This window comes from Centroberyx gerrardi, chromosome 14 (genome assembly GCF_048128805.1).
Source record: "Centroberyx gerrardi isolate f3 chromosome 14, fCenGer3.hap1.cur.20231027, whole genome shotgun sequence".
NCBI lineage: Eukaryota > Metazoa > Chordata > Actinopteri > Beryciformes > Berycidae > Centroberyx > Centroberyx gerrardi.
In genome coordinates this window covers 28,640,517-28,653,730 of record NC_136010.1, presented here as the reverse complement: position 1 = coordinate 28,653,730, position 13,214 = coordinate 28,640,517, and the positions used below count along the sequence as shown (strand labels likewise).

Genomic DNA, 13,214 nt, shown 5'->3' with positions numbered 1-13,214 from the left:
TGAATCAGTGAAGACTAGAAATTCATATGACGAAACTCGAAATTTCAGCCTAGATTAGTGAAATTAACAACAAAATTCATTTCACACATGGAAATAACTGTATGGTAAAACACCACAACAGATCAAAACATACAAACCAGAATCATATTTTTCTTATTTATCTCATCCATGCAGTAAGGCACATTCTTAACCTTGGGATTCTTTCTTGAAAAACCTGAAAAAAGCAGAAATACACTTAAGGGCCATTTGTATTTGTACAATCACCCTGTGACCTTTTCACCATAAAGGTGAACAAGTGTGTTATTGTACACACAGCACAGTCATCAAGCCCTCAACTGACAATAAGGGTCTCCTATATGAGTGAGAGAGAGAGAGAAAGAGAGAGAGAGAGAGAAGAATAGAAGGGGAGGAGAATATAAGGAGTGGAGGGGAGGGGATACACGAAATCGTCAGCAAACAGGCATTCATGCTTTCTCCCCCGTTTTCCTCTCTCTCTCTCTCCCTCTCTCTCTCCCCCTCCCCACACTTTCTCTGTGTCGTTCTCTCACCTCTCTCCTCCTATACAGACAAGTCAGGCAATGCATCAGTGTGGCAAAGGGCTCGTCGGGCATCTTCTCTTACTTTCCCCGCCTCCGCTGACTTCTTCTTCTACTACTACTTCTCCTGCTCGCTCTCTTTCTCCTCCTTCCTCCTTCCCCTCCTCTATCTTTTTGCCATCATGGTGAACAGATAACCTGCCCCGCCGGCCGTCCCGACACCATGGGCGCCTGCCTCTGCAAAGGTCACAAAGGTCAGTGCCTGAGTCAACGTCTGTCCGTCCTTGCCTGTCCCATCCATCCGTCCATCCCTCCTCCATCCTGTTTGTCTATTCATCCATCCATCTGTCTGTCTGTCTGTCTGTGGCATTGGATTACCTGCAGGGAGCGTTGACAGGAGCCGCAATCACCAGGCAGAGATAAGAGTTGCATTGCCAGATGGAAAAAAACTGCTTCGGAAAAGTTGCATCACGCTGTTGAGGGATAATTGCGCGTGTGAGGATCGCTAAATGGAAAACTCATCTTGAGAAAATGATGATAAATGGGTTAAATTATCAATAGCTGACTGCAAATTAAACTCATTAAACTCAGCTGAGCCACCTTTTTTATGTTCAATTCATAGTAGAAAGCATAGGAAAGTGATGTAATTTATATGAGGATTGGCTCTTTTAAGAAGGGAATAGCATAAATGAATGCGTTTCTTGAAATAGAATTGCTTTCTGTTCATATTTGGTAGCTGTTTGCCTTATGCTCACCTTCTGCTTATTTACCATGACATCACCGCTCATCTGATGAGAGTTCAGCTCAGTTTCCTCTCTCATTAAACCAGAGCCACAGATTAAAAGTTATTGTGACCGGAAGGTCAAGTTATTTTTCATCTGCCCTCGGAGCTATCGCTGATCTCTGTGAATCAGTGCGAAGATTGGGTTTTGGAAACAAGGCTGGGGTCGGGGGGGTGGGGGGGGGTGCTTTATGCTTGGAAAACACTGATTTGGTTGTGTCTGAAAAGCTGTCTTTAGTTTGATTGTCTCTGACATTCTGTGTGATACATCAATAATTTCTACTTCATATTTGGCATCATATTACATTATTATAAACTATTTGAGACTAGAATCTTGGATAATGTCTGAGAATATTTTTCAAAACAAAGCCATTTTTTAGTCAGCCCAGCGCTTTCTAGCTGGGAAGAAAGAGGGGAGGTAGCTGAGGCTCCAGACAGAGAGATAAGAGAACAGCGGGAGTGTGTGTGTGTGTGTGTGTGTGTGTGTGTGTGTGGATGTGTGTGTGCGTGTGTGTGTGGAGAAAGGTGAGGACAGACAGTTAGGGGGAGATGGAGGGGGGGAGAGAGACATCAATAAGTGTTTACATACTTCCCACATCTGCCCACAGGGGCTCTCCACTACAAGAGGTGGCGCTGCGTGTGTGTGTGTGTGAGAGAGAGATGTGACCCCACAAGGACAGAGGATTAGCTCAGGAAACACAATATGGCTCCTTGACCTGCTAATAGAACCTGATGAGGACCAGAGACCAGATACAGCCTTGTACATCATACTGTGTGTGTATGCATGTGTGTGTGTGCGCACGTGCGTGAACGAGCGTGACTGAAGTAAATGGAAGGGGATCACTCGCCTTCTGTTGCTCTCACGTTTCCATAGCGACAGCCAATTGTCTTGACGACACCTCCCAGGGGAAACCCCAGCATGTGTTTGTGTTTGTGTTTCTGTGTGTGTGTGTGTGTGTGGCCACTGACCTTTTGGATGATGCTAATTCTCCATTGCAATGACCTGGACTCCATTTCCTCTTGTCAATCATATGAACCTCATCACCATCAATTAAAAAGCAAATAGGGAGTGTGCAGCCTAGAAAGAAAGTGAAATATGCCAAGAGGCTCCAGTTAAATGACTGTATGGGTGTTGCAAGGGGACACCCTTGCCCCCTTCCTCTTCATTATAGTCCTGGACTATGCACTTAGGCAAGCCATCAGTGGACGGGAGCAGGAACTCGGCCTCACTATTACACCTAGACGACTCCCTGCTGTAGTCCTAACAGACCTAGACTATGCGGATGACATCAGCCTGCTATCTGACCGTATGGAGCAGGCATAGGAGCTCTTGACCAGAGTGGAGACAGAGTGTGCCAAGGTTGGACTCAGGCTAAATGCCAAGAAAACCGAGGTTATCACCTACAACATCCTCCCGGACCATCCACCTCTAAAGACAACAGGAGGCACTGCTCTAAAAGAAGTCAATGACTTCAAATACTTGGACTCATGGGTCAAGTCGTCAGCGCAAGACCTTAAAGTGAGGAAGGTGTTCGCATGGAAGGCTCTGAACAGCATGGCCAGTGTGTGGAACTCCAACCTCTCCCGACATATCAAGCTCAGCTTCTTCTCTGCGACTACAGAGTCCGTTCTCCTATATGGCTGTGAATGCTGGACCCTGAAGCCCACCCTGCAGAAGTCCCTGGATGGGTGCTATACCAGAATGCTGCGAGCAGTACTAAACATCGACCAGAACGAGCACGTTACCAACAAGCATCTGTATGGGGGGTTACCAAGGTTGAGTGAGAAGATAGCATCCAGGAGAATGAGGCTAGCCGGTCACTGCCAGAGACACCGGGAGCTCCCAGCCAGCAAACTGGTGCTGTGGGAGCCAACACACGGGCATCGATCACGAGGGCGTCCCACACCAACGTACGTGGACGTACTAAAGAAAGATGCAGGGGCGGAAAGTACTGGTGAGCTAGCCAGATGCATGGAGGATCGAGATGACTGGAAACGCCGCTGGAGGACTCGTCCGAGGACGACCTAGAGAGATGAGGATTCAACACACTCTCTCTCTCTCTCCCTATCTCATCCATTATATATGAGCCTCGCTTGACCCTGGCCTTTAGAGACTGTTTTGGCTTCAGAGACTGGGACCCCTGCCCAGACACACACACACACACACACACACTCTCTCTCTCTCTCTCTCACAAACATGCACATATGCACACAGAAATACAGCGAAAACTTCTCACACATACAGTACACCAGGTATAACATTAGTGTGTGTGTGTGTGTGTGTGTGTGTGTGTGTGTGTGTGTGTGTGGTCCCCCGCAGAGCTCCACCACCCCATGACAGTGCTGCAGGGCCAGGCTGAGGAGGGTCAGCCGCCCGCTGCTAAGGTCAGTAATGGCCCTCACCTTCCTCTTCCTCCTCTTCATCTCTGTCGATACGAGTGTCTCATGATGGTCAAATTGCTGTTTCAGAGGCTTTTACACCCATTACAATTCTGGGGGAAACACTGAATAGGCTACTTGTAATTTTAAAGGATAAGGCTGGTGTTTTTTAATGCATTTCTTACCATCAACAAATCCTAAGAAAATAACAAAATCAGCAATTAATTTGTTTTGCTAACAAGTCTCGTTCATGTAGCCGATGCCCAACAAAGCCATGTCCCAGTAGCCATAGAACTCCACTGTATTAAAAAAAACGATTAAAAACACGTCACAGAGCCATGCCGTTGCTCTGGCAGCATATTTCATCATTGCGATGCACCGGGCCAGCCGACTTTTTCCTCAAACAACTTAATAAGCCGTCTGTAAACACGTTTTCCATCTCAGGAAAGTAGTTCCGTAGCACCGAAAATAGTCCCCGTCGTAATGAAGAATTTGTTCCCATTTGAATTTGATTTGGTAATAACTACAACAGCCTGACTTTTCATGGTAACAGTTAGCGATTTTTAAAATAGAAACTATGTCTTTGTGAGCTGTATTTAAAGGTTTTTAGCTTACAATTGGAGCCAATGACTTCCGGTTTGAAGGCTAAAAAGGGAACGTGGGAAGTCGTAAAGTAACGGGAGTAGAGCAAACGCAGTTGATTTTGTTATTTTCATAGGATCTGTTGATGGTAAGAAATGCATTAAAAAACACTGGCCTTATCCTTTAATAGTCAAATTTTGAAATTTTTGTTGAATATTGGCGCAAAATATTGGCAATTGGCAGTGTTTTTGTGTGTGGAAAAAGCGCTATCACGATAACGTTATTTGGCGTTAGCTGAATAGCTGGCTAGCTCACTAGCTAGCTGGTTAGCACTTCTAGCTGATAATACAGTGTTGAGCAACAAGCAAAGGCTTACCAGATATTACCAATACACCTCTAATATGATCCCACACTGCCTCTTTATGAATGCTGTTGTGGTACTATTTGAAGCTCCAGATATCCACTTACTTCAACGACTAATTTCTCCACTGGCACTTTGACTTTCTCCATCTTTGTTGCTGTTGTGGGAAACCCCGCCTCTCCTTCACCGTGATTGGCTGGCTGAGAAAAAAGCGGTTGACGTCACACACGCTTTTCTGAAAGATTGAACATTTCAAAAATTTTGAAAGCACTCCGCTCTGCCAAAAAAACACCAGGTGCAGCGCTTAGTCTTTTAACGTAAAAAAAAAAAGGCAGTGGCAGTTTTGAAAAAAAGCTATGTGTGAACACAGCCTAACTCTATCCTAGCGCACTGCTTTTCATTGTTTTCAACATAATGTGCCTTTGCTCATGCTTTTCTGTTTGTGCTTGCATCCTAAGTTTTTTTTAATAAAATCTAACAGTGAAATAAGCACAATAGTTCATGTAGGGCACTACTAGCTCACATTACCTGCTCTCTTCAAAACATCTTTTAACATAAGTCATGTGCCATAGAATTTAGCTTGTAAATTAGCTAATTATCTGGCAATGATTTCTTCATGGCACAAGCTAGCGGGATAAGTACAAGCTGCAGACAGGAGGATCTCTTCATCTGTTTCACGGTTAGTGATCCTTCGCAGCTTTTTCCATTAAATGAACACTTAACACATGTTCAGTCTGGTCCTCATCCAGGCTCCATCGCACTAAATCAAAGGTTTCTTGCTCTTAGCGAGATGAAAAATTAGCTGGGAGTGTAGTTTATATTGGTGCATTACGTATTTCACCAGCTGTTGTTACAATGAATGCCAGCACTCACAAATGCTCGAAGTCATGAATTACTCTCATTATTTTGGGTAGAATTTTGTGCATTTGTGCTTTTTTGACTAGTTTTTCAAGTCAGTAATTTTACTTTTACTCTGCTTTGCTACATTCAAAATCTCATCTGCTGTTAGTTTCATGTTTTATTTTTTAGCCCAGCATTTTTTTATAGTCGGGTTAGTAGGTTCGCTCACAGCCTCTGTTCATAATACAAAGGGATCTGTTCTTTGTAGTTTTATGACACTGCTTCCTGTGGAGCCATAAGGAATTCAAAAGTGGTTTTTGCACCAGGTATTTCCCGATGCCAAACAACAAATGGAGGCAGCAGTGATCGTCTCATTTTTTACAAGAATTACATCACCCATCAGTCTGTTGATGTGAAAATCAGAAGCTTAACAGCATTCATTTGACCAGAGGACGCTCAATTTTCACACTTTGCCGACTCTACACACAAATTACATTTATGTTGAATTTTACAGTCTGGGAAACTAACTTGGATTTGGATTATAACTTTAAATACGGAGCCATGTGCTGATTTGTAACGCCATTTTGCTGGCACTATCTTCTAAAAAGGCTGAAAAAGTTGAAGAATACTGAAGTTTATTTGAAATGCAGTTAATCCTTCTGCGTCGATTGTAGCTATTTGGGTTTAAACATCATAAGGGTTTGGGTTTAATATACCTTTCCTCTGATCACAGTTCATTCAGACGGAGTGTGAATGTTGCAGGATTCCCACCGCCTGCTATTGTAATTATCAGCCTTTTTTGAAAGGAGAAAGTGGGAACAATGTGTTGCGTCATCACACGAAGGATGTGATTGCCGGAGGATGTATGCAAGTATGTGTGTGTGTGTGTGTGTGAACAATTTACATTCTAATTCTTATGCATCATATATTGCAGGATGGCCAGAATCCCTCCAACGGCAGCATGGCAGATAAAACCAACCACTATGACATCGGGGAGCTGGCCACCTCCTCCCTGCTGGGTGAGACTGGACACACACACACACCCCCCCAAACACACAAACACAAACAGGCTAAGTTCATGTTGGGTTCCACTGTTACGACTGTGGCCGTACCCCCAGAAGATTCCCTAGTGTTTCCTTGTGTTTCCCCTTCCCTGTGTTCCCAGCAGTGCTCCCCTGTCTGACTCTCTCGCTGTCTATGTTTTGTTTGTGTGTGTATTGGCGTGGGCGTGGTCCCGGCTCTGCTCATCCTGCACACCTGTCTGCAATCGGCTCATCACCTCTCCCAGTCTGCTCACCTGCCTCTCATCAGCTCATCTACCTGCAGTATATCTACCCCGGCTCTTCAACCATTCTTGGCCAGATTGTTGTTTCAACCACAGTGGTAGTCACGCTTTAAGGCCAAATCTAGTGACTTTGTCTCTTTGTGTTTCCTGTTATTAACCAGCCTCTCTTGTACCCCAGGATCATCACCCGCCTGCCTGTCTTCCTGCTTGTCTCCCTGCCTGCCTGCCAGCAACCTCCTAGCCTCCAAGCTACCACTGCCTGCCACGCTTCCCCTCATCCCACGCTCACGCCAAGCCCCGCTCCTCCCTACCATCACTCACCCCTGCTGCCACCGGATTCCCATTCCCTGCCATCTGCCCCTCATCCAGATCCTCCCTTACAATAAAACCTTTTTTCTTACCAACGCCACTCTGTCCGTGTCCTGCATTTGGGTCTCACATGTGTTCATAACACACTGTGTGAGTCATACACACGAGACAGGGAAAAAGCCACGCTGGGAAATTACATTACAAACCATGGGAGGTTAGTAATGTAATTTCCCTCCACCTTGACTCACTCTCTCGAACACACACACGCACTCAATAACAACCCAGACATGGATAAACAAACAGCTACATACACATACGTACCCATTTCCTCCCATTTTATTTTCTTCCCCACCTTTGCCTCCCGCTCCCTCGCTCTTCACTTCCATCTCCCCATCCTGTGTCTGTCTGCCTCATCTCTACAGCTTCCCTCTCTCAGCAGTAGGTTAATTATCTCCGTTAATGTGTTATGCCTTGCTGAACTTTCCCCACTGAAAGCCTCCTTTATTATCCTGACAGTATAATTATGAAGGCCATGAAAAAGCCATGAATACGTTAGACAAATACAGACCTTCAGGCAGACTGCTGAAAGGCTGACACCTGCTTTGGGAGTGACAGAAAAAAAAAGAAGCCTTTTCATATTTACACAGACTTAATCGCATGTCAATCATCAGCTGGTTTGGCGAAGCTAGTTCTAGCAGGACAATCGCACAACCCAGCTGCTCAAATCAGATCAAACTGTGCAATCTCAAATATTATAGTACAAATATAATTACATTTTGGAGACAGACATTATTGCTGCTGTTTTCTTGCTGTAGGCCTATGTTGCGGTTGCTTCTAGGGTTAGACAGATATATCAGACAGATATTGGTCTTTTATTAAAAATCAGATCTGGTCCAGTCAGTGTCGTCCACCTCCGATATGATGCAGTTTGATTGATTACATATTTATTGCATTAATAAGTATGACACTGGTTGTCAATAGGAAGACTTTAACCTGAATTGATTCTAATTTTGATCAGATTCTACCTAGATATGCATGAATGTGTTGTCTCAGAGGCTTTTCCACCCTAATGGTGGAGGAATGTAATTTTCACATCACAATTCGTGTCCACAACTGTGTTTCAGACATTCACAAATTTTTATGAGATGATGTTGGAATAACAAAGCTCTGCGTACTGTTCATAATGCTCTGCATTTGTTTGTTCATACTGTATGTTCCCTCAAAACACGCAGCTGGAAGTAGAGCTGCGCGCTTCACTTTATGTAATAAATGTCTATTCTTATTAAGTGAGTGATTCCTAACTGCTTCTGGTTATTCTATTAAACTTGTAAGGCCGTGATCACATAAGGTGTGTTTTTTGATCGCACCTGCACCTTTTTTCTTGACTTGGTGCATTTTGGGGTAGCTACTGCCCTGGGATCCAAGGTGAACATGTCTCAACTTTAGCTGTGCTGCACACTGCATCAGTGTCAGAGAAAATACTCTGACACAAAACTCAGACTCCCCTTTCCTCTTCTTCAAGCACAAGCAGAACTATTGAGAACTTTCAGTCCTTTTTTATTTTCAATGTTATGCCCTTTTATACTTCAGGTTAGCTAGCTAACACTAAGACAGTTGCATGGTAATGAGAATGATATAATGTCCTTTGAGCTCTTGCTCTCTCTGTTACTAGCAACACTCACAGCTGCGCCTTTGTGTTTGAGCAGGAGAAAAACGCCTCATATGTGATCATGGCCTAACCCCGCGTTCACACTGTAGCAACATGCTCAACAAGTTACCAGAAGTCGCTTCATTTCCTATACAGCTGAGTGAGCAGGGAAACCTGGATGATGTGTGGACGCCTGGGAAGTCCAAAATGGAGGAGAAGTTGATGACAGCCATTCAAAGCTGCTCAGTCCTCTGCAACTTTTATTTGACGGACTACAGTAATAAACATCTCACAAATGATGCTTGGAGAAGCTCTGAAGTCATTTATTTTTGATTAATGCTATGTTCGCGCTTGCTAGCTAACTATGCTAACTCAAAATAATGTAACGTTATGAGAGGCAATACCAAAGCAGTGAAGAATACATGATTTGCCTTTTCAAAACTCTGTAGCTGCAGAAGCCTCTCACACCGCCAACAATCAGTCAGAATAGAAGTGAATAAAGTTGCTTGCAGTGTACATGGAGTGAGGTACCAGTGGGTGTTACAGTGCACCATGTAATACAGATAAGAGTCTCTTGGCGACGAGCTCAAATGATGATAAGACGTGATGTTTTTTTCTCCGTTTCAATTAGCTCAGGCCGCCAACACTCTTGGCTTCCTTCCTTATTTAATTGTATCCGTTTCTCACCTTGATATCTGCTCCCTCCCTCTTCTGCTCCTTGTTTTTCTCATCTCTACACTTTCCACCCTCTCCACTTCTGTCCTTCCTGGCCTTGATATTTTTATGCATTTTTTCTCTCTCCATAATTTCTTTCCTTAACCTTAACCTCAGGTGTTCGTTTTTTTGGTGCGTCGTACCCTTCTATCCTTGCCCTTCATTCTCGCTCCCCATAAACCTTTACCTTTCCAACCTTTCCTTTTCTTCTACATCCTTTCCCTATCTACCCCTGCGGTACAACATAGGTTTGCTGTCTCTTTCACTTCATCACAACTCTTCATTTCTTATGACTGTTATGCTCTTTTCTCTTGTCTTAAAAGGAAATTGTGACCGCCCACTGCGGATTCATACGTTACTTTTCTATTTGTGAACATGAACAACTCTTTCCCAAAGCTAGAAACCTATGGACAGTCAAAAGCATTGACAATAAATGGAAAATTGAATTTGTGAACTCGTACATTCCTCATCCAAGTGAGCTTCATATTATAGAAGTGCCTTCAGTATTGAACAAGGAGCTACATAATTCTCTCCAAAATCACCTAAGGTGCTGTTACACACTCTCATTTTCAATCATCTCCAATTTATTTTCCATGGAGCTGTACATCAGAAGGGGGCTGAAGAAAATTCTTGGTTCTGGTTATGCAAAACCAACCAACAAAGACTGAACTGTGCTAAAACATAGACATAACTCATTTGGAAGCTGAAATTCAGTTATATTACCTTTTAATCACATTATCTCAGTAGCTTTGCTGTTTTTTATCTCTTCATCCCTCATTCGCTGCTTCTCATTTTCTCATCTTTTCTTCTCAAGTATACCAATCTCACAATACTTCTCCCTCTGTCTATCCCTTCTACCCATTTCCACATCCTTGTTTCTTACTGTGGCATTTATACGCCCATCCCTTCCTTCATATCAGTGCCCCTACTGTATACCCTTTCATCTATGCTATCTCTTCATTTTCTCCTCAATTGATCTCCCTCTTTCCTTCTTCCCTTACTGTATATCCCATCTTGTTTTCAGCCTTCATACCCTTTATCTAATCTGCTTTATCCATATATATCCCTCTCCGTTTAGGTCTGGTGGCCACGATAAAGGAGCACATCACCAAGCCAACGGCGATGGCCCAGGGGCGAGTTGCCCACCTGATTGAGTGGAAGGGTTGGGGAGGAGGCGGCGAGGCCGGGGGAGGCGGGGCGGGTTGGACCGGGGCCTGGGGTAAAGGAGGAGGAGGCTGGGGAGGGATGGGGGCAGAACTGCAGGAGGATGAGCAATTCTACTCCCAAATGACCGACGAGATCAAGGAAGCTCGCTTCGCCGCAGGTGAGACAGAAGGATGACCTTAATTCGGGGGAAAAACAACGGGCGGTCCTCAGAGCTGAAGTGACATTTAGCTCCTTCTAGGCATCGTTTTTGTTCGATTGGCTTGTACAAGTCGAAAGAAAATCAATGGCCCTTAAGACGTCCTAAGACGGTGACTCAAATCTAGTGCACTTATTTGATTATCCCTTTGTCTCTGAAGGTGGTAGTCTTGAGAAAACAACAGGTGGTCGACTTCTGAGAAAAGCAGCATAAAATGTGCTCATGTGCCTTTTGTTTCTCAGGAGTGGCAGAGCAGTTTGCCCTCGCTGAGGCAGCCATGAATGTGTGGTCCATGAACGACGGCTTGGAACAGCCCTCCACCAGCTTGCAAGGTTGGTCATGCATAAGGATTACATCTGTGACCAGTGTCACTGCGATGGAGCTTTTGGTCTGAACTCTCTGATTAATTACTGACTTCACTAAGGGTTTTGTTTAAGGCTAAATATCTATAGACAAAGGGTTAAAAACCCTTATGAAAAAACCAACATGTTAATGCTGTAATAGCCTCTGTCAGGTTTTGGGTTTTGCTTACCCCAAAGGCCCTTTTCTGTGTTTTGGACTTCAGCATCACAAAGTGGGGCTGCAACAGAGAAGAGCGTCCGAACTCCCCTTAATGAGATGCCATAGATTCACCTTATTTGCTCAAGTTAAATTCTTGTAAGATAAGATAAGATAGCACTTTATTGATCCCCTTGGGGAAATTCGGGATTGTGTCAGGTATGGTCACATCTCTGTCCACAGTAAGTGAAATATTAAAGTGTCTCCTAAACATCAGCGAGTGAGCGCTCTTTCTCACTAACGTTAGATCTTTTGCCTCTCTTGTCCCTTTGGTATCTTTTGGTATAAAGCATCACAGACCAGGCCGGGTTGGTAAATATGAATAAACTGTGTGCAGTTTACTGATGTCACCTTACAGGATTTCTGGGTATTGATATTAAACCTTTTCAAATCTCTCAGTGTCATTTGGAGCCACCAGTGTTGCCTAGTTTCCTAGTCTAGCTTTAGCATTTCTGATAAATTACTTGTCTTGGCTTCTTAAAAACCTGAAGCAGAGGGAACTCCAGAGGGAATCTTTGTCCAGTTCAAGTTATTGTTTTAGTATTTTCAAGAGACATCCTTTTGACTGATACTCTGTCTTCCCTCCTTAGCAGCACAAAGCCACTTCCTTTCTCACTTCTTGCTGGACGGTGGAAGTGTTGGCGTTCCCCAGCATCTGTACAGCATCCACACCCAGACTTATGTCGATGACAGGACGGCCAACCTGGTTCCTCCGCCGCCGGCCTCCTCCATTTCCCCAACGTCCAACACTCAGCAGGACGGAGGTCATCCCTTAGAGGATGGACGCACTGTGACTGCAGAGACCGCCGTCCGCCACGTGGACAGCAGCTCACTATCTGAGGATGACGTTTTTTATAACTAGGGTTTCGGGAAAAAAACAAGCCAGCAATCTTCATGGCAATCTCTGAAAGGAGACCCAACAAGAGGACTTGGGTCTCATCCACCAGCAATGACTGATACAAAAGAAAAAAAACCCCAGACAATCTGGGAGCCATCTCAAGGGGCAATTCTCAAAATGGCTTCTCTGGAAAGGTTTAACGGCCTCATCTTCAGATACAAAGACTGATAGACTCCAAATTGTCTTTTCTCCTTGGTTGAGGCATATGATCTTGTCAAAGAATGTCGATAGTTCCACTGTTGAGTTACATTTTTTTATTTAATGTACATTCTAAAATTTCATATCATGTGTAGAATTGAACTGTGAGGAGCCAAATGATAATTGTGTAAATATCTTGGCATAAAACATCAATTTTGTTATATGTGCTGTACAAGGTGGTTCCAAAGCTGTCTGAACAGAGAAAATATTACATAGGAAATTGAAAATGTGTCTCCTTTGAGAGTTTTTGTCTGAAACTGGAGAGAGAGAGAGAGGGGAGAAGAAGTCTGGAGGAAAGAAAGCGTGCACCCAATTATCTGTCTGACTCCCAACCATGATTAGCCATTATTCACACTTTTCTGTCTGAGAGCGGCGGGCAGAAGGGAGCGGTGCAGAGAAAAGATGAGAGTAGAAAAAGAGAACGAGATGGAGCATGTCAGCAGGCACATGGTGTGTATGCGGACATGTATGTCAGCGTGCCTGTGCATGTGTATGCATGTATCAGCATGACTGTGTGTTCGAGAGTGAGAGATAATAGAAGAGGGGGGGGTTATCTGTCACAGTGTGCTTTTAATAGAAGTTTACTCAAAGTGAAGCTTCGCCGTGTGGCGCACTGTGGCTCCTTCCCCTATTGTTATCGCAGTGCAACTCTGAATAGTGTTCAATTAAAGCAGATAAGATAGAGAGAGAACAAAAGGCGATGCAGGGCTAATATGATCATATTCATCAAGGAGACAAAACCCCTCAGCAGAACAATCTGCT

General features: G+C 44.1%; 1 protein-coding gene across 1 annotated transcript; it reads left to right on the top strand.

Annotated features, from left to right (window-relative positions):
• Positions 1-759: 759 nt before the first annotated feature.
• On the top strand, positions 760-12,218 carry fam131c (family with sequence similarity 131 member C). Its single transcript, XM_071916653.1, has 7 exons — positions 760-790; positions 3,638-3,702; positions 6,414-6,498; positions 10,514-10,759; positions 11,041-11,130; positions 11,950-12,038; positions 12,111-12,218. Exons 1-7 carry the CDS (start codon positions 760-762, stop codon positions 12,216-12,218), a joined length of 714 nt encoding a protein of 237 aa, XP_071772754.1.
• Positions 12,219-13,214: the final 996 nt, after the last annotated feature.